The 24,841-nt window shown below is 32.9% G+C and overlaps 3 protein-coding genes across 6 annotated transcripts; 1 reads left to right on the forward strand and 2 right to left on the reverse strand.

Moving 5' to 3' along the window:
* The first annotated feature begins 1,759 nt into the window (after positions 1-1,759).
* Positions 1,760-7,061, forward strand: LOC105200658 (heat shock protein 60A). Of its 2 annotated transcripts, none has more exons than XM_011168305.3 (5): positions 1,760-1,948; positions 2,629-3,040; positions 4,578-5,164; positions 5,523-5,826; positions 5,901-7,061. In XM_011168305.3, exons 2-5 carry the CDS (start codon positions 2,629-2,631, stop codon positions 6,299-6,301), a joined length of 1,704 nt encoding a protein of 567 aa, XP_011166607.1. In that variant the 5' UTR covers positions 1,760-1,948; the 3' UTR covers positions 6,302-7,061. The 2 variants fall into 2 exon arrangements, with proteins under 2 accessions (XP_011166607.1, XP_011166608.1); XM_011168306.3 differs by lacking the exon at positions 1,760-1,948 and adding an exon at positions 2,059-2,560.
* Positions 6,935-12,249, reverse strand: LOC105200659 (DEAD-box helicase Dbp80). Its single transcript, XM_011168307.3, has 8 exons — positions 12,014-12,249; positions 11,466-11,704; positions 10,116-10,208; positions 9,700-9,917; positions 9,437-9,614; positions 9,118-9,355; positions 8,873-9,035; positions 6,935-8,134 (listed from the first exon to the last, which is right to left on the reverse strand). Exons 1-8 carry the CDS (start codon positions 12,074-12,076, stop codon positions 7,881-7,883), a joined length of 1,446 nt encoding a protein of 481 aa, XP_011166609.1. The 5' UTR covers positions 12,077-12,249; the 3' UTR covers positions 6,935-7,880.
* Positions 12,250-13,684: 1,435 nt separating this feature from the next.
* Positions 13,685-24,535, reverse strand: LOC105200657 (RNA-binding protein 33). Of its 3 annotated transcripts, XM_026137104.2 has the most exons (13): positions 24,394-24,477; positions 24,255-24,314; positions 24,031-24,130; positions 19,201-19,787; positions 18,243-19,022; positions 18,145-18,170; positions 17,876-18,036; positions 17,613-17,786; positions 17,247-17,540; positions 17,007-17,169; positions 16,772-16,893; positions 15,391-15,999; positions 13,685-14,323 (listed from the first exon to the last, which is right to left on the reverse strand). In XM_026137104.2, exons 1-13 carry the CDS (start codon positions 24,402-24,404, stop codon positions 14,147-14,149), a joined length of 3,264 nt encoding a protein of 1,087 aa, XP_025992889.1. In that variant the 5' UTR covers positions 24,405-24,477; the 3' UTR covers positions 13,685-14,146. The 3 variants fall into 3 exon arrangements, with proteins under 3 accessions (XP_025992889.1, XP_025992888.1, XP_011166606.1); XM_026137103.2 differs by having other exon boundaries at positions 18,145-19,022; XM_011168304.3 differs by lacking the exon at positions 24,255-24,314 and having other exon boundaries at positions 13,696-14,323; positions 18,145-19,022; positions 24,394-24,535.
* Positions 24,536-24,841: the final 306 nt, after the last annotated feature.

A 24,841-nucleotide genomic window follows, 5' to 3' on the forward strand; every position in this document is an offset into this window, starting at 1 on the left:
CATTTACGTATTAAAAGGCATTAATGACCTCGCGTAAATGTACATCTGCAGTATCGATGAACAAATTATAATTTTTCTGCTGCATTCTGAATAAACTTAACCGAAGTTGTAACTTGGACTAATCGTTTCCATGAATATTTACAGAAAGGGATCATTATATTTTATAATAATGTGATAATGAAAGCAGAAATGTAAAAAAAGTGGTGATTGTCGCGGTCGACCGATATTGCATCATCAGTCGCCGTATTTTCTAGAACATACGCCACGCGGCAACTCCGCGCGGCATTTTGTCACATCTCGAAAAATTGAAACCAAAAATCCTCTATTTCCTCCTCGGAGGAAAATCACTCCTGCTCGTTCCTGTCTCGCTCATTTCTCACACATAACGTCGGATTAATCACTGAACGATTCATTATTCGGAATTAATTCATTGTAGTAAGGTTAAGTTCAGTCGGAGCATGGCATGGCGAGGGGTAAAAAGGAGGGGGGAGGAGGAGGAAAAAAGGCCATCCATTCAACGCGGTAACGGAGATATTCCCCCACCATTATCCCCATACGCGCAGAAAAACACGTGACTAGTTCCCAGACTCGTACTTAGAAATGAAAACTTGAAGATATTAAGCTCTTTAAGTAGAAATTTCTAAAAAAATTCCAGGATTGAGTAGTAATTAATTAAAAAGTTAAAAATTAATAAAGAAATATTGTTTTTTATATAGAAATGTATTTTTTTTATATACTTAGAGAATTTGTTAATATTTCATTTGTAAATTTGTTTGATGATCCATTATAGTTACTTTAAGTAATCTAACTTTGAAAAATTACGCATTTTTAATTTAATACAAATAATGCTTTTCAAAATTAATTTTTAACTCAATGATAATTTAAACTTAATGTAACTTTCAATTTATAGTTTTAAATTTAGTTTTTTATTCATGTAACTTTTAATGTAACTAAATTTTACAAGCTATTAATTATGACTTAATTTAAGAAAATATATTAACTTGTTAAAGTTTACATGTTTTAAAAATAACTTGAAATTAAAATTAATAGCTCATTTAAAATTTACAAAGTTAAAAGTTATTAAACTTAATTTTAAATAAGTTAACTTTTAAATGTTTAGGTTAAAAGTCATTAAAATCGGGAACTTATTCAAACGATAATGTGCAAATATATAAGCGAAGTGCCGTTAACGGTCATTGTTGGAGAATTCGGATAAATTAAAATAAATTATAATTTTCAATTCATCTGAATTTATGTTCGTTTGCAGATAGCCAATGATTCTTAAGTACAATCAGAAATTATGAATACCTCAGTAAACGAAAATGAATTCAAATAAATTGAAAGTTGCAATTTATTTTAATTTATTCGAGTTTACGCATTAGAGTATTTTTTTGATTCAAATGGACTAAAAAGATGGATTAAAATACAACATGAGCAAATTCATCATTTTAAATTTGGATGAATTCATGTCCCCGTTTAAATTATTTGTCGATTCAAATGAATTGAAAATTAAAATACAAAATGAGCTACTCATTATGAATTCATATTATTTTTGGATTCAAATAGATTCGAAAAATTTGAAGCGCAAATTTGAAAATGTCAAAATAAATTCATTTCCATCCATTTCAATTAATTTCGTTTGCTAGGTACAGCTAATAACCAAGCATCCTTAAATACAATCAGACATCATGAACACCACTGTGATATATCTCGAGTGTACGCTACTGAGGGCCACCGTCACGCGCACGCGTGAAAAATCTCCGCGTTCCCCCCTCCCCCCAATCGTTGCACCCCGTGTGATAGCACGCATTCTTCCGTCTCCTCGTTCCACTCGTCTTCTATCCGTGAAGACAACGTTCGATCACGCCGTGTCGATCCTCAGCTCGCTCAGCTCCCGACACTGATCGTTGATTGTCCGTCAGAAGAATCCTTCCTGAGGTGATCTAAGGTGAGGCCACCCGCCGCCCCGCGAGTCTGCGCCACGTGTTCCTCCGGAAAATTCGAGAAAGCCCCCTTCGCCGGGGGTCGAGCTTTTAGCCGGCCGGGGAAGCTTATCTTTGCTCGCGATCGTCATGAGCGTCAGCGGGCTCCGCTTTTCCTTTTAGATTAGAGAACGAGCACGCAGTTGATCGAGCGATCTTCAGTCAGAATCAGTCGCGCAATAGTTTAATTTCGCTGAACGTTAACCTTTAATTCGCCGCGCCGTGCCACGCGGGATTTTACATAACCGCGTTCTCATCCCGGAGAATAGTTCGCTATCGGCTTCGATCGCTCATGATCGATCGCTCTCGCGTAACTGGACTCTTTCAACGAGACTCGTTCCGTTATATTGCCAAGTATTCGTATTTACAATTACCGGAGTATGATGGAAATATCTAGAATTCTTGCATAAGAATACATTTGCATTTCGTTATCGTTCACGGTTGCTTAACCATCTTTACCTATTAATGTTATCTGAACCATGGTGCTTTAAGAATTAAATGTTGATCCTTTCGTTTCTTCGAAATGATACGGAACGAGAAGCGAATGTAACTGGCGATTGCATCAGAAGTTATTCAAGGTTAAGACGGATTACTGAGAGGTAAATTGTGTTCTACATATATGTATATATAAAATTTTGTTTTATAGATGCACAGACTACCCACGATGTTGAGAGGAGCCGCCCTGCGGCAGCTGCAGGCGCGCACCTACGCCAAAGATGTGCGTTTCGGGGCGGAGGTTCGTGCCTTGATGTTGCAGGGTGTAGACATTCTGGCGGACGCCGTCGCCGTGACGATGGGCCCCAAGGGACGTAATGTTATTCTAGAACAGAGCTGGGGAAGCCCGAAGATCACGAAGGATGGCGTGACCGTGGCAAAAGGTATCGAACTGAAGGACAAGTTTCAGAATATCGGAGCAAAGCTAGTACAGGATGTTGCTAATAATACCAATGAGGAGGCTGGCGACGGTACCACAACCGCAACTATATTAGCTAGAGCGATAGCCAAAGAGGGATTCGAAAAGATCAGCAAAGGTGCCAATCCTGTAGAAATCAGACGAGGTAAGTGTATCCGTTTATACAGCAAACAATTCATGTCTATGTATCTCAATGAGCCTTGGGAAATGTTGACCTTTGACCCGAGCTATAGATAAATCGAGAAATAATCTGCACAGAGAAAATTTTTTGTTATATTTTTCATGACAAAATTCTCTACAAATTTTACCATGTGTGATGAAAAAGCTTGGAAAAACTTGATAAGTTATTGGTGTCACCTATCAAATATTAAGAGTAAATGGTAAGAATTTTTAAAACATGTACAAGACATTTTATAAACTTTTTAATAAAATTTATGCAGCATTGTGAAATGTTTTAAGGTAAAATTTTTATTCATAATTTAAGACAAAATTTTCTTACATAATGATATATGATCAAACAAGATTTGTCTTTATGTGACTATGTATTTAATGTTATATATTTTTTTTAAAATACAGTTACCCTAGTAGGATTCAAACCTGAGAATCTCTAGATTATAAGTTTTCTACTTTATGTGTTGTGCCATTTCTTTTATTGATAAATGTTATACATATATTGTCTATAGTATAAACAATGTATTGTAATTAATTACCAATCAAATTATCACAAACAATTAAATCAGATTGAAAATATTATGCTGCTTTATAAAATTTATATAAGATATTGTATATGTTTATCCCAATTATTCTATTTAAAAGAATATTCTATTTAAAGGAAAAGAATCATAAACTATTTAATATATTTTTAAATAATTGAAATTTAATTATACAGTTTAATAAAAATAATCAAACATATTTTACACCAGGTTGAGTAAGTTAACATATTTTTTGTAATTAAGTTAAAGTTGATGGCTTATAAAATTAATTTAGTTATGTTAAAAATTACATGAGCCAAAAACTATTTAAAAGTTATGTTAAAATTAAATTAAATTAAAAGTTAATTTTGAAAAACATTATTCATATTAAATTAGAAATTTAAAAAAGTAAAGTTAGATATATATTACACAAAACAATTATAATACAATTATGATAGATTATAAAATAAATTTAACATTTATAACATAGATTATGAAAGAAATTTAACATTTTATTTGTAAATAAAGTTTATATGAAATAACAAAGAATTAATGATTTTTATGTGGAAATGTATTTTTTTGTAAGTTTTTTTTTACATAGATCAATTTTTAACTTAGGAAAAAGTTACTAAATTAAAGTTTATGTGTTTTAAAAACAACTACCCAAAGTTAAAAATTAAATCATTTAAAATTAATTAAGTTCAAAGTTAAGTAAAAAGATTACTTTTTAACTTTAATTACTTTATCCAACTCTTCTATTTTATATTTTACTATATTAAAATATAAAATATATATTGTAGATATCAAATTAGAAAAAAATCACATAAAATTCTTCAATGTTCTACAACTACCATGATATTTTCAGGGTAAATTTTATGTAAAAATTCTTTCCATGTATATATGTATATTACTGCACATGATATTTCATGCAATATAAAAATATGAATATTTCTATGAGACAAAACATTAAATGATCTATATACTTTGTAGGTGTAATGTTAGCTGTAGACAAAGTCAAAGATGAGTTGAAAACTCTGAGCAAGCCTGTCACGACACCCGAAGAGATCGCCCAGGTAGCAACGATATCCGCCAACGGTGACAAGGCCGTCGGCAATCTAATCTCGGACGCCATGAAGAAGGTCGGAAAGGAAGGCGTGATCACTGTGAAGGACGGCAAAACGCTCATCGACGAGCTGGAGGTCATAGAAGGGATGAAATTCGACAGAGGCTACATCTCCCCATACTTTATCAATTCCAGTAAGGGAGCCAAGGTCGAGTTCCAGGACGCGCTTCTTCTTTTCAGCGAGAAGAAGATTTCTTCCGTTCAGAGCATTATACCCGCTCTGGAATTGGCAAACTCTCAGCGCAAACCTCTCGTTATAATCGCCGAAGATGTGGATGGCGAGGCTCTGTCGACCCTGGTCGTTAATCGTTTGAAGATCGGGTTGCAGGTGGCCGCAGTTAAAGCCCCTGGTTTCGGCGACAATAGGAAAGCTACTCTTCAGGATATGGCAATATCTACCGGTGGCATTGTTTTCGGTGACGATGCTAATCTCATTAAATTGGAAGACGTCCAGGTAAACATCCGTATTCAATACAATAGTTATAGTATTGATTATATTAGTTTATTGTTCTTGAAAAGAATTACTATTCATCTCATATTTTTTGCTCACAATCTTCAATATCTTATAAATTGAGCTATATAAGAGATTAAGATTGAATCAAAAACCTTTTAAGTACAAGTTTTACATGGATGTTCACGTGTTATAATCAAAATAGCTTGATTGATTTCATTAGTAATTTTACTTTATTTATCTTTAAAAATTGTGCTCTAATAACATTTTTTTTAATAATGAGATGAAAGGACTGAGAATCAGATCCAAATCTACTGTTTGATAAACTATGATTTAATGAATGTAATATCTTTTTCTCTAGCTAAGTGATTTGGGTCAAGTGGGAGAAGTTAGCATCACAAAAGACGACACTCTCTTTCTAAAGGGCAAAGGAAAGAAAACCGATATCGATAGGAGAGCTGATCAGATCAGGGATCAGATCGAAAATACCACATCCGACTATGAGAAGGAGAAGTTACAGGAACGTCTCGCGAGGCTAGCGTCCGGTGTCGCTGTCCTGAAAGTTGGCGGAAGCAGCGAGGTAGAAGTCAACGAGAAGAAGGACCGTGTGCACGATGCTCTCAACGCCACTCGTGCTGCCGTCGAGGAGGGAATTGTTCCCGGAGGTGAATTTTTATTTTTGTTAGCTCACGTTTCCGTGTAACTCGCATATATAAGACATAATATCGCTTTCTCGTAGGTGGCACTGCATTGTTGAGATGCATACCGATGCTACAACAGCTCAAGGCTGTGAACGGTGATCAGGAGACCGGAATCAGGATCGTAGCGAATGCTTTGCGTATGCCATGTCTGCAGATCGCACAGAATGCTGGCGTCGACGCTAGCGTTGTGGTAGCCAAAGTAAGCGAGGGCAAGCTCGGCTACGACGCCCTGAGGGACGAATACGTCGATATGATCGAAAAAGGCATCATCGACCCCACGAAAGTCGTACGCACAGCACTTACGGACGCTGCCGGCGTGGCGTCGTTGCTGACGACAGCAGAAGCGGTCGTCACTGAGATTCCCAAGGAAGAACCGCAACCGCCGATGGGCGGTATGGGCGGTATGGGTGGAATGGGTGGCATGGGTGGCATGATGTAAAAAGAGAAATGTAAAGACTGAGAAAAAGACAGCCAGCCTGTGTGTCGCTTGATCTTGTTCGTAATGAAACATGATTATGCCGCGCAACATATTGTTCAAATAGTTTATAATGACGGATTCCGTTCGAACGGAATAGAGAAGATAACCGTACAGTTTCATACAATATGTATTTTGAAACATTTTATTTACTGGCGATAAAACGCTGTTCCCATTTTATTTTGGAATCTGTAATATTGTTATAAATCCATATGCAAATCGCTCATTTCATTTCACTTGATAAATGCATGTAGTGCGTATATGAATGTTTCAAATACAGATGCATTTAATAATGTAAAACAAAAGGTTGCTATGTGAAACAAACTTGTTGACACGTGTTTATACAGAATGTGGAATTACGATGAAATAACAAATTCAATCAATTATATGATAATTTTTAAACCGATTATTCTGTCTTGTTATATTCCCAATATTCCAGATTATAAATTGTTTCACAAAAAGCCTGATACAAAAAATGAGCAGTTTGTTCAATATTTTATACAGTTTTCTAGTATAGTAGATATTCATTAAAGACACAAATGTAAAAATAAATGTGTGTGTTAATTGTGAAAGGTTAATTAATTTAGGCTTTCATAATTTTGTAATTGTTAAATTTATTTTCCATCTGAATAAATGTATGTTTAAATTACAAATTTACCTCTCAAGTCTTACTAAATGTTACAAGCTATTATGGTAAATGAATAAATAATAAGATCGTTAAGTACAGAGAGAGAAAAGTTTTATTTAGAATAGATATAAATATATGACATTATTAATTTTGTTTTTTTAAACAATCATTGAAACATAACATAAAGATATAAATATACCAAAATGTTTTAATCATAATATAAGGAATTTGCTGCTGCTACCATCTTCCCAAGTAGCAAACAATGTTTTAAAAATATTATTTGAGACCTATTCCACCGCGATTATCTTAAATATCAACATTTATATTTTCAGAATATGTTCATTTTAAACTATTATTTCCTGAAACTATAAATATTTAAGAAGATATTTTCAATTAGATTAATCAAATCATCGTGGTTACTTAGAGATGAAAATGTAATAAAAAAATATTCTTATATTTTTCTGGTTTCCCAGATTTAGGTATATAAAATATTCTTGTTTACATGTTTAACATAATCTATTATGTAAATTATTTTACAATGTCAAGTACATCGAATTGCATTTAGACTATAAATAAAATTATATGGTCGGTAAAAAAGAAAGTCTGCTAATTTTTTTTTCGAGAAACGAAGTTTAAAGAATGCAATTTTAACACAGTTGAATAGAATCTACATTGTTTTATATATGCATGCATTCACGCACGTAACAAAAATTTTGTAATCTTGAATCGCTTTATATTGGTTTGATGAAATGTACTAAACATAGCTGCGAAAAAAGTTAAGACAAAAGAAAAACGATTTCCTAATGCAGTTACCTGATTGAAAAAAAATTTTCCCCGTTTTATATTAAAAATACAAAGAGAAGTTTGCTTTAAAAATATGTTAAAGCCTAGATCCATAATAAAAAGCATATTAACTTAAGCTCCGATTTTCTCAATCTCATCCGCGTCTTCCGCGTCAAGATAATGAATCTTTTTACCAAAGTGTTTCTCTATGTCCTTACACAATTGCATTGCGTGTGACGAATCGATTAAATTAATGGCAATTCCTGATTTGCCGAATCGTCCCGTTCTCCCAATTCTGTGTAAATACGTCTCGCAGTCGGCTTGTCGCCTCTGATCCATTGGTAAATCGAAATTAACCACTATAGTTACCTGTTCTACATCAATACCTGTCAAAAATATCGTACATTATTATCAATATATTGAATATTGTTGCACTAACTTTACACTATAGATAAAAGTTCATGTACAATGTCACACGTGTTATATTAAAGGATAGACGGACCCATTGATTCCTAAAGTAGCACGTAAAAATAATATAGCTTTTTTTTAATTGTGCTGAATCTGATTCTAATCTCCAAAAATTTCAATTTGGCAGATAAGTATTAAAATGCATATAAAGCTATCAAATGTCGAATAAATCATTATTACTGTTGAATTATCTCTAATAGTTCGTGTGATAAAAAAAAATAAAAAAATTATTAATATCTAAAAAGACATTACGAGGAAAACCATATTAAATCTTGACTAAGGCACAGGGAACATTATTATTCATTACACCTTTCAAAAACTTTCTTTCAGAGTATTTTGTATACTATTGTAATATTTAACTATTAGAAATTGTACATTTGCATAAAAAATATTTTTAAGCATAAAGATTAACTCTAAACAAATAAGATCTTTTTATTTAATAATTTGGTCACGTATCAATTAATTCTAACTTGATATTGTTAATTTTACATAACAACATATATTTAATAATTAATTTCATATACTGATCTTAATACTTTTCCAACAAATTAACATTTTTTAAAAGTCAGAATCAGATAAAAGCAGTTAAAAAACAAACCATGTTACTTTGTGGATGTAAAATACTTTTCTTATCTTTCCCCTTTCTTTGTATTTACCTCTAGCTAAAACATTTGTAGTGATGAGAACTTTTTCAAGTCCTGCTCTAAATCTATCTAGTACGGAAATTCTTTGTTCCACAGTCAAATCACCAGACAATATTGCTACGGCATGTCCATCTTTCGTCATTTTTTCCGCTAACCAACTAGCCGTCTTCTTCGTCTGAAAAATAAAATAACGAAATTTATTATAAACTGCTCGTAGGGTTTGTTAATAAGTATTTAACATACAATCAATCTCTTACATGACAGAAAATAATTGCTTGTCCAATAGTAATCACGCCGTAGATATTGGTGATAGCTGTGTATTTTTCATCTACATCTTTGCACTTAATATAATATTGTTTTATATTATCTAAACTTTCTTCTTCCCTTAATAACCGTATTATTAGTGGATTGCTGACTATAATTTCTGCAAAATTCATCACTTCCGGCTCATACGTCGCGGAGAAGAACATCATCTGACATGTAGGTGGCAGTAATCTGTGCATAAAATAAATACAGGTGACATAAAAGTACAAACGTATTCGATCACACAAGTGTTGAACATTTTAGAAATATTACTTGTGAATACGAATACACTGATCTTGATGACCTTGCGTCGCAATCATAACATCGGCTTCATCCAACACGAACACTGAGATTTTGCTTAGATCAAAGAACTTGAACTTTTGTCCCCAATCTAACACCTTGCCTGGGGTTCCTATGATAATATGTTCCGTAATTTTCGATCCACGGCTTACTGAAATAATTGAAGCAATATTAATTTCAAAGTATCCATCTTAACAACAGAAAAATTCAAATTGCGTGAAAAAACGATATATTACTTTCTTCTCCTCTCACAGCATACTTAATCTTTATTTCAGGACAGAAGCGCGACATCTTTGCCGCTACCTCGCCAGTTTGAATCGCCAACTCGTAAGTTGGCGACAAACAAAGTACCTGCGGGTACTCGGCATTAGAATTTACCCGACTTAACATCGCGAGTACAAACGCAGCTGTTTTACCCGTACCAGACTGAGATTGTGCGATCATATTCTGTGGCCTGAAAAATATTTTCACTGGAATTTGAACATTGTTTCAGGCTAGTCGATTCTTATTTCAAGATTGTCTTAAAATGCTAATAGGACTCTCTGATTGATGATATCTTAAGATGGTACTTAGGACAGTCTTAAATATAAGAATCGACTTTGAATACCTTAAAACTAAGAATGTTACAAATGTAATTTTGGACAATGCTTACGGATCAGCAAGTAGAGTGGGTAAAGCAGTTTCTTGAATTCTCGATGGTGCATTGAATCCCATGGCATAGACTCCTTTTAATAAAGCGGGCTTGCTACATGCAAAAAATTTATAATTCCTTTGTAATTCATGTTTATGTACATAGCAAAGTTAGCAGTTAATTAAAAAGTTAAAAGTTAAATAATAAAATTAAACTTCCAACTTCTAACTTAATTATTCAATTTATAACTTTAACTTAATGTTATTTTTAATACACTTAAACTTTAATTTACTTCTTTCCTAAGTTAAAAATTTATCCATGTAAAAAAAGTAAAAAAATTTTATTTTCATAAAAAAACAATATTTCTTGATTATTTTATATATACTTCATTAACAAATAAAGTATTAAATTTATGTAATAATCCATATTATAATCGTTTTGGGTAATCTACCTTTAAAGTATTAAAACTTTCTATTTTAATAGAAAGTGCTTTTCAAAATCTTTTTATTTAACATAAATTAATCTTAATATGACTTAGCTGAATTAACTTTCTGTTCATGCAACTTTTAATGTAACAAAATTAATTTTATAAATTGTTAATTTTATTTAGTAAAAAAAAAATATCAATTTACTCATCTCTAAACACTAACGTATTACCAACAATATAGTTAATAGTAGTGAGCAAAACTAAAACTAATAGCAATCTAAGCCTGTTTTCCAACAAAGTACAAGAGTAATACTATATCTGACAGTGTTTGAATTATGACATTGTTATACTCAACAAGCCAAGTACAAATGTGCAAAAGATACCAATTATGAACTTTCCAAAATATTTATGTTTAACTTATGTTCATTCGTAATAAGTATAAGCTAAGTTATATAGAGAAAGATAATTATTATTTATTTTTTAGTCATTAGTGTATCAGAAATTAAGTCAAGAACTCTAATTGTGTTCAAACAAAAATCTTATACAGTGTAACACAGTTGGAAAATTATGTTGGATAATTATGTTCATTTGTAATAAGTATAATCTAAGTTGTATAGAGAAAGATAATTATTATTTAGTCTTTAGTCATTAGTGTATCAAGAATTAAGTCAAGAACTCTAATTGTGTTCCAACAAAAATCTTATACAGTGTAACACAGTTGGAAAACAAACTAATCCAGCATTGTCCAAGATTTGTAATTCTGGATATAGATTTGACGTATACGGGAATATTTATATCCTAATAAAAATAGAAAAACAAAGGCAACAGAGATAAACATCAACACATGTCAAGTTAAGATTACAAATCTTGGACAGTGTTAGACTCCTATGTCACAATTAAAAGATAATTATATATATTTAAATATATATATAAATTATTTTTACAGATGGAGGGCGTCGAAGGTTTTAACACTGTATAATGGAGAATTCGGGTCCTTTCTTTGAATTTCAATGTCTTTCGTCGTTTCGACTAATCCTTTCCTTATAATTTTTTGCAGGAGCGACTTTTCCGCTGGCGAGATCTGTTCCTCAGATGTGTCATCGTCGCTCTTGCAATCGCCATCCTTCACAGGCGGGACGGGAACGGACGTTGTGGTTGAATTATCCAAACTCAAATTCGTCACCTGTAACGCATACGATAATGGAATTTTTTTTGTATCGATGGTTCGATGCAGAACGGTCAACTGATGCCTAGGTGTCTTTTTTCTAGGCATGAAAATTTGCGCGTGATGTGCTTTAACAAGAAATAGATCAACTGTACAAGAGAAATTATCGCATTAGAAGATAATAAAAACAAAACAACATCAGAACAAGTTGTGAATCTGATGATAATATTGACTTTCTACGAATAATGAAACAGATATCGTAAATATCGAAACATGAAAGGTCCACGTTTACATCGGTGTAACGTATCCGCGGTGATCTTGCTTTACCTTCGACGCTAATTTTTCCTGCTCTTCGGCGTATTGCCCCCAGTCGACCTTAGTCGAAGCCATATTTGTTGATAACCTGGTCGTCCCGGTCAGTATCAGTGATGAAGAATAAACGTCTCCTAGGAAGCCTAGGAGTTACAAGTTACAAACTCCTGGAGAAAGAGAACACTCTTGTTGTCGATGACGCTGGATGACGCTAGAGCACGCTAGAGTTCCGGTAGAAGTTCAGTCAATGGCTGCGTTCAGCAAAAATAGTAGCTCTCTAATTGTTGTAAAATTCTTTATTGTGATTGGTTTATACAGATTCTGCAGGAATTAAGGGCAAGAACCAATCATATTCAAGAATCTTATAACAATTGGAAAGCTGCTTTAGATGCGTTCCGAAAATCACTGCCAGTACTAAAAATACTGACAGTGGCTGCGTTCAGCAGACTCAACAGTTGAGTGAGCGCTCGCTGTTATTGGTGTGTTCTTCTAAATCTGAAAGTCTGATTGGATGATTTAGAAAAATATCTCAACATGTTGAGTCTGCTGAACGCAGTCAGTGGCTGCATTCTCGCGAGCAGACTCAACATGTTGAGATATTCTTCTAGATTATCCAATCAGACTTTCAGATTTAGAAGAATACACCAATAACAGCGAAACGCAGCCAATGGAAGACAACAATTCTCGATTGGCTGTCTAATTCGCCATATATAATGACTCAATAGGCGCGAATTTTAAAAATAAAAGTTAACAAAAAGCCACAGACGAAGTATTAAAAGATCGCTGACTTCATGAGAGTTCGCGTGATTATTAAAATTTAAGACCTATCCTGACAAATTTGCATAGCTGCATAATCAATGTATACATAAAGAAATTGATTGGTAAAAATTGATTGGTTTGAACATGTATAAAAGTATTTTTTTTTTTAAATATGAATAATATTTATCAATAAATATTTTATAAAACACTAAAAATTTACTTTTTATTACTCTAAATAATTGTAAGTAAAATAATTTGTATTTTATTTTCTCTCTTAATTCTATGAATTTAAATATGAATTAAATATGGGTAAAATATAAATTTAAATATGGGTCAAAAACGAAAGGGTAATCATTCAGAAAATAAATGTACAATGAACTATGTCCACTTTAATGGACTTTCGTCGGAATTCAATGGAATTCATTGCGATTGTTAAGAGATCACCCTAACAAAAATGTCATCAAAAATTCCTCTTTGATAACTGATTTCAACCAAAAATTCGTTATAAAAACCAAAATTTCACAGTATAATACATGGAATTTATCAAATTATACCGGACTTCAACGAATTCAACGGACTTCTAACGGGTTGTACACCGGAATTCAATAATGGTTATTCCGATAAAAAAAAACTTCGATTAAAATTTAATAAAATAAACACAAGTAAATTAACATTTTAAATATTTTTGCTGTGTATAATTCCCTATTTTTATATCTCATTATCGCATTAGCTGTGTATATTATACATATATCAAATTATTATCTTTTACGATAAGTATTTTTTAATTTAAATGTAAAAATATTTATTCTACGTTAGTTCGCGCGTTCGGTATTCCTCCACAGCTGATTCCAGAATAGAAATGGTTTTTCTCCAAAAAAATCCTTTCATTTTCACGTTATTGTTATGTAGCACTAAAGATCTATATAATTACTATCCTCTTCTTATATTAACATATTGTTGCGAATAATTTTATTTTATATGCAAATCATTACATTAAAATTATTTTATACGAAATATACAATTTTTCATCATATGTACAAATAAATCCATAAATAATAATTTGATGGCATTCAATATATGTTCGAGTGTTTCGAAAAGTCATCATTTACATTAATGTTCTATGGGAAACTGAATCTTCTGAAATTTACAAGTTTCTGCAGTGTATTATATATTTTTGGAAATTTATATACGAATATGTGTGTGTGTGTATATATGCATATGTGTGTTTGTATTTGGATATATATATATAAAATATAGATACATATTTATTTTTATATCTCTATTAAACAGATAAGGATAAACCTTGAAACGAGAGTAGTATCATCTAGAAGTCGCGGCTTACATCACATTAACATTAAAGATATACTAAGAGATTCTCTGTTTCCCCGCTTAGGATTTCTTTACAACCGTTGTGCCCGCTTTATTCCCGGATGCATTTTGCGGTATGAGACGAACGGTTATCAGCGATAGATCGAGCATTTTACGCTGGTATTTCTTGTGAAACACCATGGCGGCAGATTGCGTCTTAAATACAATGGTCGCGTTACCCTCGCCCATGCGTATGCTCTATAACACGAAGAATAGAAAAGAAAACTGGTTATTAAACTGTCAAATATATACCATTTATTTAAAATAAGCATAAATCTATAAAAAGTAAAAAAAAGACAATTTTTAGGCCATCTTTAAACATTTTATCTACAATGCATACATTTTCAAGACAAAATAAGTTAGTATGAAATTGTCAATTAAACAATCTTAAAGGTTGTTTCATGGAATTTCAGGTTGTTTCAGTGAGCGTTTGTAATTACATTAGCTGTCTTAAATCCGCATTACAAAGTTTACATGCTTTGTTACATCGTTAAAGCTTCTGAATTTTATATATAAAAAAGAAATAACTGGGAAAATATAAACTAAAGCTACATATATAAAATTTTAGTATAATATATGAAATCAGAATTTGATACCAAATATAGCATCCAAATTATAAAGATTTTCTTTTTCAAGTAACATAATCAAATTACAAGTAACATATTTAATATTAATATGTTATAGATATTATAACAATTTCTAATGAAAATGTTAAAAAAAATCCTTTATTACATAATTGTGTTGCAACATAAAACAACTCAACGAAATAAAAAATTGTTGATATAACTCGATATAAAATAAATGTTTTATATAATGAAATATATGTAAAAAAAAATCAGCTAAAATATATTTCTTATGTCTAATACATATCTTCGGAAAAAATGTAATAATAATACATATCTTCGGAGTTAACAATAGTAATACTACTTTAAAAATTAAAAACTAAAGAACAATAGATGAAATATATGGAATAACAGTTAATATTTTAAAGTAATTTTTATAGATTGTGTGGATGATATCTCATACTCTGTATCTTCTACGTTTAATCAAATAAAACATGCTTTTATATAAAAATATATAAAAAAAAAGAATGCATGCAGCAATGACTCGCATAGCCCTTTGGAATCCGTCAACTCAAGACTAAAATACTTTCCGTAATCATAAGAATGAAAAAAAGCGAATATGATACGTGCGTAATAAGAGTGACAGGGATTAATAAAAATAAATGTGCCAGGTGAATGTTTCTTTCATGTAAATATAGTCACCTCAATGGTTCCGATGGCTTGACACATACGTCTGATTTGGGCCTCAGACGTGCTCGCGGCCAAATTTTCTAATTTAACTGTATTTGTCTTTATCTCGGGTAACTTTTTTGCTTGGACAGCAGTCTTCTGCAGTACAATTCGCTGCGAATTTTGCTGCGTATTCGTGACTTTTTGGCCATGAACGTTTGCGCTATCGTTAATCACAGTTTTCTGTAGACCGCCCGGTGTTTTATGTGCCATCACTCTCTGATTGACGATTGCGGTTTTCGAACCGACAATCGTCGATTTTTGTAATACATTACTCTGATTCTGCAAAACTTTCTGTGTCTGTACAATCTGCGGGTTAGATACTTTTTGCTGCAATCCCTGATTTTTTTGCAAATTGCAGACAGTCTTTTGTATTGTGGTGGCAATCTTTTGCGAATTCAACAGAGGCTTTTGTATCACAACTCTCCGCACACCAGATTGTTGCACCGTTTGTCTCGTTTGTACACTGTCAATGGCTTGATTAATCGCAGGTCCGGAATTACTTTTAACACCACTCATGTCTGATAAATCGTTGGTTTGTATGGTTCTGATAATTCGTACATTAGATGGTCTGTCTGCTACCTACAACAAAAATATGTTATTAAAAAAACACTTTGCAGAAATAAACTTTGATTTTAAAAAAAGATATTAACAATACAAAACTAATTTTAATTTTAATACGTATCTTCGAAATAATAAAAAAAATAACTTCAATAAAAAATTTAGCAAAGTTCGAATTTTAAAACTCGTTAATTTTAAAATACATCTCAGTCCGGAGGAAATAAAAGAAACAAAATTTATTGAAAAAGTATATTTTATTAAAACATAAAGAAAATGTACAATGACTTCTAACTGTTCGTATAAAGAATCACATATTTCATTTAATTATGTGTATTATGATTAGATAAATATTTAAAAAATGACGTGTTTTCTACTACTGATTACTGAATATGCAATAATATTGTGATTCTGAGAGAATAATTTTGATCTAAGAAATCAACCCATTTACTCTTTACATGCATATAAATATGTCTATGTACAATTTATCCAATATTTTATAATAAGTATTGTAAAATGCATTAAAAAAGTATCACTAGATCATCAATATTCCTGTTATCTAAATTTAATTTATAATGATGCAGGAATAAAAATTTGTTGCTCATCATAAACTCTTTTCTTTTATATATATACCACGCCTTTATACAAAATTCATGCATGCATACATATATATTTACACATGTACGTAAAAGAAGATATATATTACAATTGTATAGTTATACATATCTCATTATATTCCTCAGAATTAAAAAATTAAGACTGAAGGATATATAACATAATAATATTAATGCTGTACCTCTGTGCTCTGTGTATTGACAGGACGATTGCGTCCTTTAGCAACACCAGGGCGAGTTTTAATAGTGTTGTCGTTAACGTTTCCGGTCACCGATTTCGCTTCTTGCTGCGTATTTTCGTTCACTGAAAGATTTCAATCATGTTGTTGCAATCGATAACAAAATGAAAAGGGAATATACGCTATAATTTTTGCTATAACGTGATTATGCAATAGTTGTAAAAATAATATAATTTACCTGCAGTGATACACAAACCGGACTTCACGTCTTCATTTTGTTTTCCTATCGCAGCCATTTTACGCCTGTTCTCCTTCTCGCGTAACAACTTTTCCCGAAGACGTTTCTGCTCCTCCATTTTCTTGCGGTATTCCTGCATTTCTGGATCATTATCCTCTTCCTCCTAGGATAATAATTTCGCGATATATTTGGAATCTATTGTTTTGATCTATTATATCGCTTGTGAAGTAAGAAGTTTACCTTATCGGCAACGGTTTCGTTTATTATATCCATTCTTGGCACCTCTTGAAGATTTCTATTAGGCGGTTTACTGCGTTTCGGACTTATTTCCCGCGGTCCTTTATCCAATGATTCAGAGATTCTCTTTTGTAGAGGCCTGTTTATTCCACGGGGCACATTTATCGGTCTAGAGCTCTTTTGTTCATAAGGCTCGTTGCGATACACATTCGGCGGCGTTCTACTTCTTTGCACATGATCGTTTCTTGCTCGCAGGGCATCTCTTTCCCGATAACTCTGGTGAGATCCTCTGTGATCCTGACATCAAGATAAAACAAATAAGTAAAAGTATATAAAATAATATAAATATCACTTAAAAATGATATTTACCTCTTGATAATTGTCTCTTTGATCCCATTGGCTTTCCGATTTATATTTATTATCGTTATAATTACTTTCGCGAGAATAATTATTATCGGAAGGATAATGCTTGCTCGGACTCATATTTTGAGGTCTCTGAGGTCTATTTTCTTGCCATACGTCAGAAAAATATGCATACGGGTCCTATGATAAAATTTTATGATTTACAATTTATCTTCTCAATTTTTTAAATTTATGTTAATGCGTAATTTCGCGGTTACGCACTTACTTACATCACTTTTATTTTGTTGATAGTTCTGTTGATGCTGCAATGGACCTTGCTGAGACTGGTTGTAGGACCCTTGATTCGGATACGATGAAGGGGCTTGTGGAAATTGTCCGCCGTGAGAAGCTTGTGGTTGTACTTGTTGATTAGAATCCCAAGCAAGCCGAGCTAAATATATGTATCATAAAAAGGGAACATGATCAAGGATGTTAATCAATTACGTAATTAAATTGAATACATAATTACACATAATTAATGTTCGTTAAAACAACTCACCCTCGTTCGCAGGTTGAACGGTGCCTCTGAAATGAGGATTGATTAGAATCTTGTGGCCTGGAGGCAAAGACACACCGTGTGACACATTAGATACCGACTGTTGTGGTACCGGTGGCATCGCATTATTAAATTGGCTATTGGGTACTTGATCAGGATGGTAACTAGTCCTTGCGTCATAGGAACCCCGGCCTTCAAATTGAGATTCTTGGAACGGCGGCAGTCTATTTTCGAAGGGCGGTTGACTAGGTATTTGCATATTCGGTGGTAAGTTTTGCATGGGTGGGCCCTGAGAGGGCTGCTGGCGCGGAAACGCCTGCATCGGCGGCATTGGCAGATTTCCCCCTGGTGGCAGCATACTCGGCGGATTCCCAGGCGGCAGTAGCATGTTCGGATTACCGAGGAGCGATCCTCCACCCGGATTTCCTTGCAACAAAGGCCCCTGATTACCCTGCATCGGTCGATTCTCCGGCATGATACCGGCTGGATTTTGGAACGGCGGTTGCATCGGCAAATGATACGGCGGCTGATTGGGCGGACAATTGTAGCTCGGTCCCTGCATAGATCCTACTCCCGTCAAGGGACCTCTAGGTCCATACTCGGGCAGCCTCGAGCCGATCGGACGCGGTCCCAAGGGGCCCTGGAACTGCCCGGGATTGAACTGCGGTCTGTTCTCCGCGAATTGCGCCGGCGGCCCTTGCATCGGACCGTTCGGGCCGAAGGGCTGTTGAAAGGGTTGTTGTGGATTAGCTTGTTGGTACATCATCTGCTGATTTTGTACGTTACTTGGTACGCCAAGGAGACACGGGGGTCTGGTCTCTATTAGCGGCGGTCTGCACGTAGGCGGCTGATTTTCAAAACCTGGTCGTGCCGTACCAAATCTAGAAGGTAAAAAATATACTGTTTTAGAACATCCAAACAAATCAAAAATACATGTAGAGTAGACAAACAACTGTTTTTTCACTGTTTTTTCTTTCGCGCATTATCTTGCGCATAATTTAATTATTATTTCTACTTATTACAAAGGCCATCTTTCATTATTAAAATCAAACAGGTTACCTGGGATTAAAGTTTCCAGTACTTTGTATGTTAAATCTTCCTCCTCCTCTGCTTCCTCTTGTCCCGCGACCCCGTCCTCTTCCTCTGAACGGCATTCTGGATGGCTCCGACGTGAGTACATTTTCTAAGGTATCCGGAATATCATTGTTCATCTTTGGAGAAATCATCGTACGCTCGTTTTGAAATCTGTTCCGCCTCTCTTTCGCTTCTTCGCAGTCATCGTCCTCCATTCCCTGCCCCTTGCCGACGTAAATGCATTTCGACACGTTTTTCTGCAACTTCTCGCGCAGATCGCCCATGCCGATGTTATTAGAAATGTTAACGTTACTGGATTCCGAATTTCTGCTGGACTGAGGCAACGCCTCGTGCTCGTTCGCGTACTCTGCATTGTCGTCTTGCTCGTAATATGACGTCGACTGTGCCTCCGGATGTTCTCCGTCCTTATAGAAATCGTTATCGCTACGTTTATCAGTATTGCCTCTACTAAACTCTATATTTTCGTCTTCGGCGTCTAAGTCGTCGAGCGCGTCCGTGACTCCTAAGTCCAGTACATCATCTGTTTCCTCTTCTCCCTTATAGCTATTCTGCTGCTCGGGGAATCAAATTGCCAAGACATTTGTAATGTAAATACGAAATTTATCCATATAATGTAGTTATATAATCTATGTATCATTAACGTATCTAAAGTTGTGCGTATGTGGAGTATCCTCCGTTCCCTCCATTTGTGAAACATAAATGTATTGATATAAATATGTATATATAATATTTCGCAACGAGTCCAAATTCTGTAACGTGTCTGTATATAATCCCTTCGACACAAACGAAACGTAATTTTTCGACGTCCATCTCCTTAAAGATATTCTTTTTATCTACTACATTAACACACTTGGGAAACATGCTCTTATCTCTAATGATAATAATAGTGAAACGTAAGTATTATAAAGGAGTGTAACCGGTGATTGAACAGTATCGAGTACATAAAGGCGAAAAACGTATACGGTATGATGTATATATCGGTAAAAAAATATATATAACGTAATAAATATTATATTAACCGAATGATATGATCTTTACGTAAAAGAATTTTGTTTACGCTTCGTGAAAGGAGACTCGTGTATCAGTGCAATACAAAATATAATTCAGCTGAATTCAGCATGTACACATTCGGTTATACAATAGAACTTACAGCTGCAATTTGCAGGGTACGTTTATTCCTTCCGAATTTCGGCACGTATAAGATTCATCACGCGCATTCGCAAACTCTATTCTTGTAACACATCATGCAAGTTGTATACAGATATAAAGTTATTCTCGTTGTATGCTTGAATTTTCAAATATACGTTATATTCGTAATTTTGATCATTCTGTGAAAAAATTGAGTAAAAGCAGAATGTTGCATCGATATAACACCGAATTATTTTTTGTAGCATCTGTTTATCGGAGTTAGGATACTTAATACTAAGAGTCGCGGTACAATTTCGCATTAAGATTGTACGTGGTAACTTTTCGTTACCACATCGTCGTTGCAAATCGAGAAGATAAGATCCATAAGAATATTAGAATGGCTTAATGTAAAAATGTCACGTCATTACAAAAATTTCTATTTAATTATATATTTATTTAAATGCAAATATTGCCCTTATTAACCTTTGGAATTTATATAAAAAAATAAAATAAAAATTTGTTGTCAAAGGTAATAACTTCTCATTATAAAATATTAACGATTTGGATAAACAAAAAAAAATAAATAATATTTTAGCTTTCTATGTAACGCAATTACATCTTTTATATTCATTTGTTTCACATTAAACCACTCAAAGTTCAACGAACTCATTGAAACAAAGCGAAATATAATCATAGAAGTTTACATTGGCAATTAACACGATATTAAATTGCGTATAATCAATCACTGTCATCTGAATGGAGCTGCAAACATTGCAGATTTTGTTCTGCTCGATTCTCATTGATACCGCTTGATGTTCTTAATTTACAATCGCAAGGCAGGTAAAACAAATACATATAGCATTGATATTATTAGACAAACGTGTTTTAATATTTATCTGCTATATATAAATTTATGCTATATGTGTGTTGCACTGTGCATCAGAAGAAACATTTTAGAACAAATATAAATATCTTGGGCCAATATGTATAATATATAACAAACTAATACACTAAATATTGTTTTCCTACAATAAAGCATGACTACTTTCATAAGTTTCCCATAATAAATTTAACGTTATTTATCCCCATTTTATAATAGCTATTTAATATCATCACAGAACTTTATCAGCAGCTATCTGTATTTTTTCTACCCGTATAACTTTATAGGATGTCCATTGACACAAATTACATGCTTACACGAAGCACACATTTTTTTCATATTGCAGTGACAATTCTCACAAGCATTTGTATTTGAATAGAAATGATGGTAAAAAAGATGATTCGTATTGATCCTAATTTAGTTCCGCGTCATATATTCATATGTAAAATATGTATTTCCGTATGAAAAGCGTCTATTCGTAACTTGAAAAAATATTCTGCATGACAGATATTATGTAGCATACACGAATACATTTATGTATATTAAACTAAATATATATATAATAACAGTTATCACGCATGTGTGAAGTTTTGGATTCGCGATGGTAGAATATACATGAGAGAGAATCAAGTTTTTTTCCTAGTACAGCCAACGGTTCCTCAATACAATTGGTATTGCATCTGCATTGCACTCTCAATTCTTTTAACTCATAAAACGTAAAAGAAATGTTAATATACATATAAAAATATACATGTGTATAAATTATAATTATATTCATTGTGAGATTAAAGAATTTTATAGATTTTGTGAGCAACATCAATATTTAATAAACTGGAATCTTTTACAAGGAACACACTTTTACATCAAAGTATTTTTATGGAAGACAGAATTTTACAGCTTTACTTTAACACGAGTTGCTCGATGATTCACAATTGTACACGGAGAGAATTTTCTTATAAAATTTATCCTAAAAATCATGGTGGTCAATACACTCAGAGAAAAATTCATAGTGGCAACTATAAAAGTGATAATTATAAAAGTTTTATATGTAGAATTAATGTACATAATTCAATAAACTATTTCATAATTATTGCAACTAAAGTTTTAGTTGCAATAACTGTAAAATAGTTTTTATCATCAGGGTAACAATATTTGTGCAATTATTAGTTTATAGTGAAATAGCATTCAACTATAATATATATACATTTTACTATAAATTGTGATAATTATATACTTCCAATTTACGTACGATCGATTAAATATACGACTAGAATAACTGGTGCAGAGCCCTAAATATTAGAAATGAGAACGAGAGATCCAAATTTAAATTTAGTTGATTCAATTTTTCTGTCACCTACATTTACATTACTATTTTTCTTTATCTAACAATTTTATGACAAATAGTTAATATTATTGTAATTTCTTAGTTCATATAACTTATTTTTATTATCACTTTATAATACATAGTTAAGGCGTTATTTGTTCACACATTTATAGTTGCTGATACAATTTTTTTTTCTTTGAGTGCATTGAATTTCGAAGAATTTTATGCGTATTTCTCTGATTTATTAATATTTACTTCACATATTTCATATTTTAACACAGCAAAATATAAAATATGTTTATTGTTGCTAAATTGTATAAATTTCAATAATCTTAAAGTATGTTAAACGATTTATAATTCTTTATTATTTTAAATAGAATAAATGCAATAAACATATACAATGTCTTATACAAATTTTATAATGCAGCATAATATTTTCAATCTGACTTAGTTACTCATAATAAATTTGCCATATAGTCTGATAATTGATTGTGGCGCATGTTTATACTATAAATAGAAAATATGTAACATTTATCAATACAAGAAATGACATAACATATAAGGAAAGAGATTCGTGATCAGAAATCTCAAATTTGAACTCAACTAGGACAAATGTGTTTTTTAAAAGATATTAAATAGTTATACAAAGACAAATATATGATTATACATCATCATATGAAAAAATTTGTTTCAAATTGTGAAAATTTTGTCTTAAAACATTTTACAATGCTACATGATAATTTTTAATAAGCAGTTTGTAAAATGTTTTTTGTATATTTCCAAAATTCCTACTATTCTATTGTTGCACATAATATTTGATAAGCTGCCAAGATATCTCAAGTTTATTATCACATTTGGTAAAATTTGTAACAATTCTTGCAATAAAATATAATGAAAAATTCTCTCCATGTAAAAACTATGTATAATATGTAATTGTAACAATGAAAGTTAACATCTAACTTTACATACTGGAATCTCTTACAAGAAACACAACAATCAGAGCATTTTCATAGAAAATAGAAACATTGCTGTTATCCCTACTTGTTTGATTATCAACAATGAATGCAGACAGTTGTAGAAACTATACTAGTTGTAACAATAAGATTCAACATCCAATTTCAGATACTGGAATACCTTGTAAGGAAAGTCAGAGCATTTTTATGGAAAACAGAATCATTGTTGCTTTAACATTTCTTCGACATTACCGCCAATGAATATTGATAGCTACAGGAACTAATACATAATTAGCACTACATAGTTATAACAATCATAATTGTAGAAATCACACCTTTCTTCGACACAAGTTAACTTAACAAAAGCGACATAAATATCTAGAAATGGGATAATTTCCAAATTAAGGTATCATAATATTAAAAAAAAGGGCCATAATTGAGAGCCAAACGTATCAATCAGGTGTAAGGTCTCATCCGACTAAAAAGTAACGGGCAAACGGTATGCTTACCCTCTCTAGTTCATAGTCATCTGCTAGGAGGGCTTCCTCCTCGTCGTTACCCAGATCGTACTCCTCGTCCCCGAGGTCTTCGTCCAGTAAGGTATCATCACTGAAAGAATTAACGAGAAACTCTTTTAACAGGGAAACGCAATCACAAGCGTTGAAAAGGGATACTCCTGATTTCCAAAGTGACAACAATCTACGTCATTGTTAGAAGCATTTGCGATTCTAACCTGCCTACGCCAAGCGGAAGCGCGGTCGCGGCGGCTCGCAACGACCGCTCTCTACGATAGCTTTAATGGGAAATTACGCAAATGAAGTTTCAAAATCAGTTAACATTTTTTCTCCGAAGCGAAGAACAAAGGCACTTACTGCTCTGACATTACGATGTAAGTTACAGCTTCTTGTAGGACAAAACGGAGCCGAGGCGTTCGGAGTGAGACGTAGCAAAGTAGACCGAAGACCAAGGCGCAAACAGAGAGGAACCTGAGAGCCGCCTTTTTCCGAAACGCTCGAAACTTCCGGCGCACTAACGACCTCATCCATTTTCGCCCGCAATGTGAACTACGGGTGTGTTCAATATAAAGATAGAAACCACGAATAGCTAATAGCAGGTTCCTCTCTGCTTCTAACTAAAAAAAGTTACATGACACATTTACAGCTTTTTAATTGCTTATATGAATAGCAAGTCCGTATATGGACATACACAACTAAATTGCATACAATCACATGTGACAAAACGTGACTAGATGTTTCGATAAAGCTAGAAATGATTAATCGAATCGATATCATGTAGGGAGACAATTTCACTCATATTTAA

The sequence above is a fragment of the Solenopsis invicta genome, chromosome 15 (assembly GCF_016802725.1).
Source record: "Solenopsis invicta isolate M01_SB chromosome 15, UNIL_Sinv_3.0, whole genome shotgun sequence".
Taxonomy (NCBI): domain Eukaryota; kingdom Metazoa; phylum Arthropoda; class Insecta; order Hymenoptera; family Formicidae; genus Solenopsis; species Solenopsis invicta.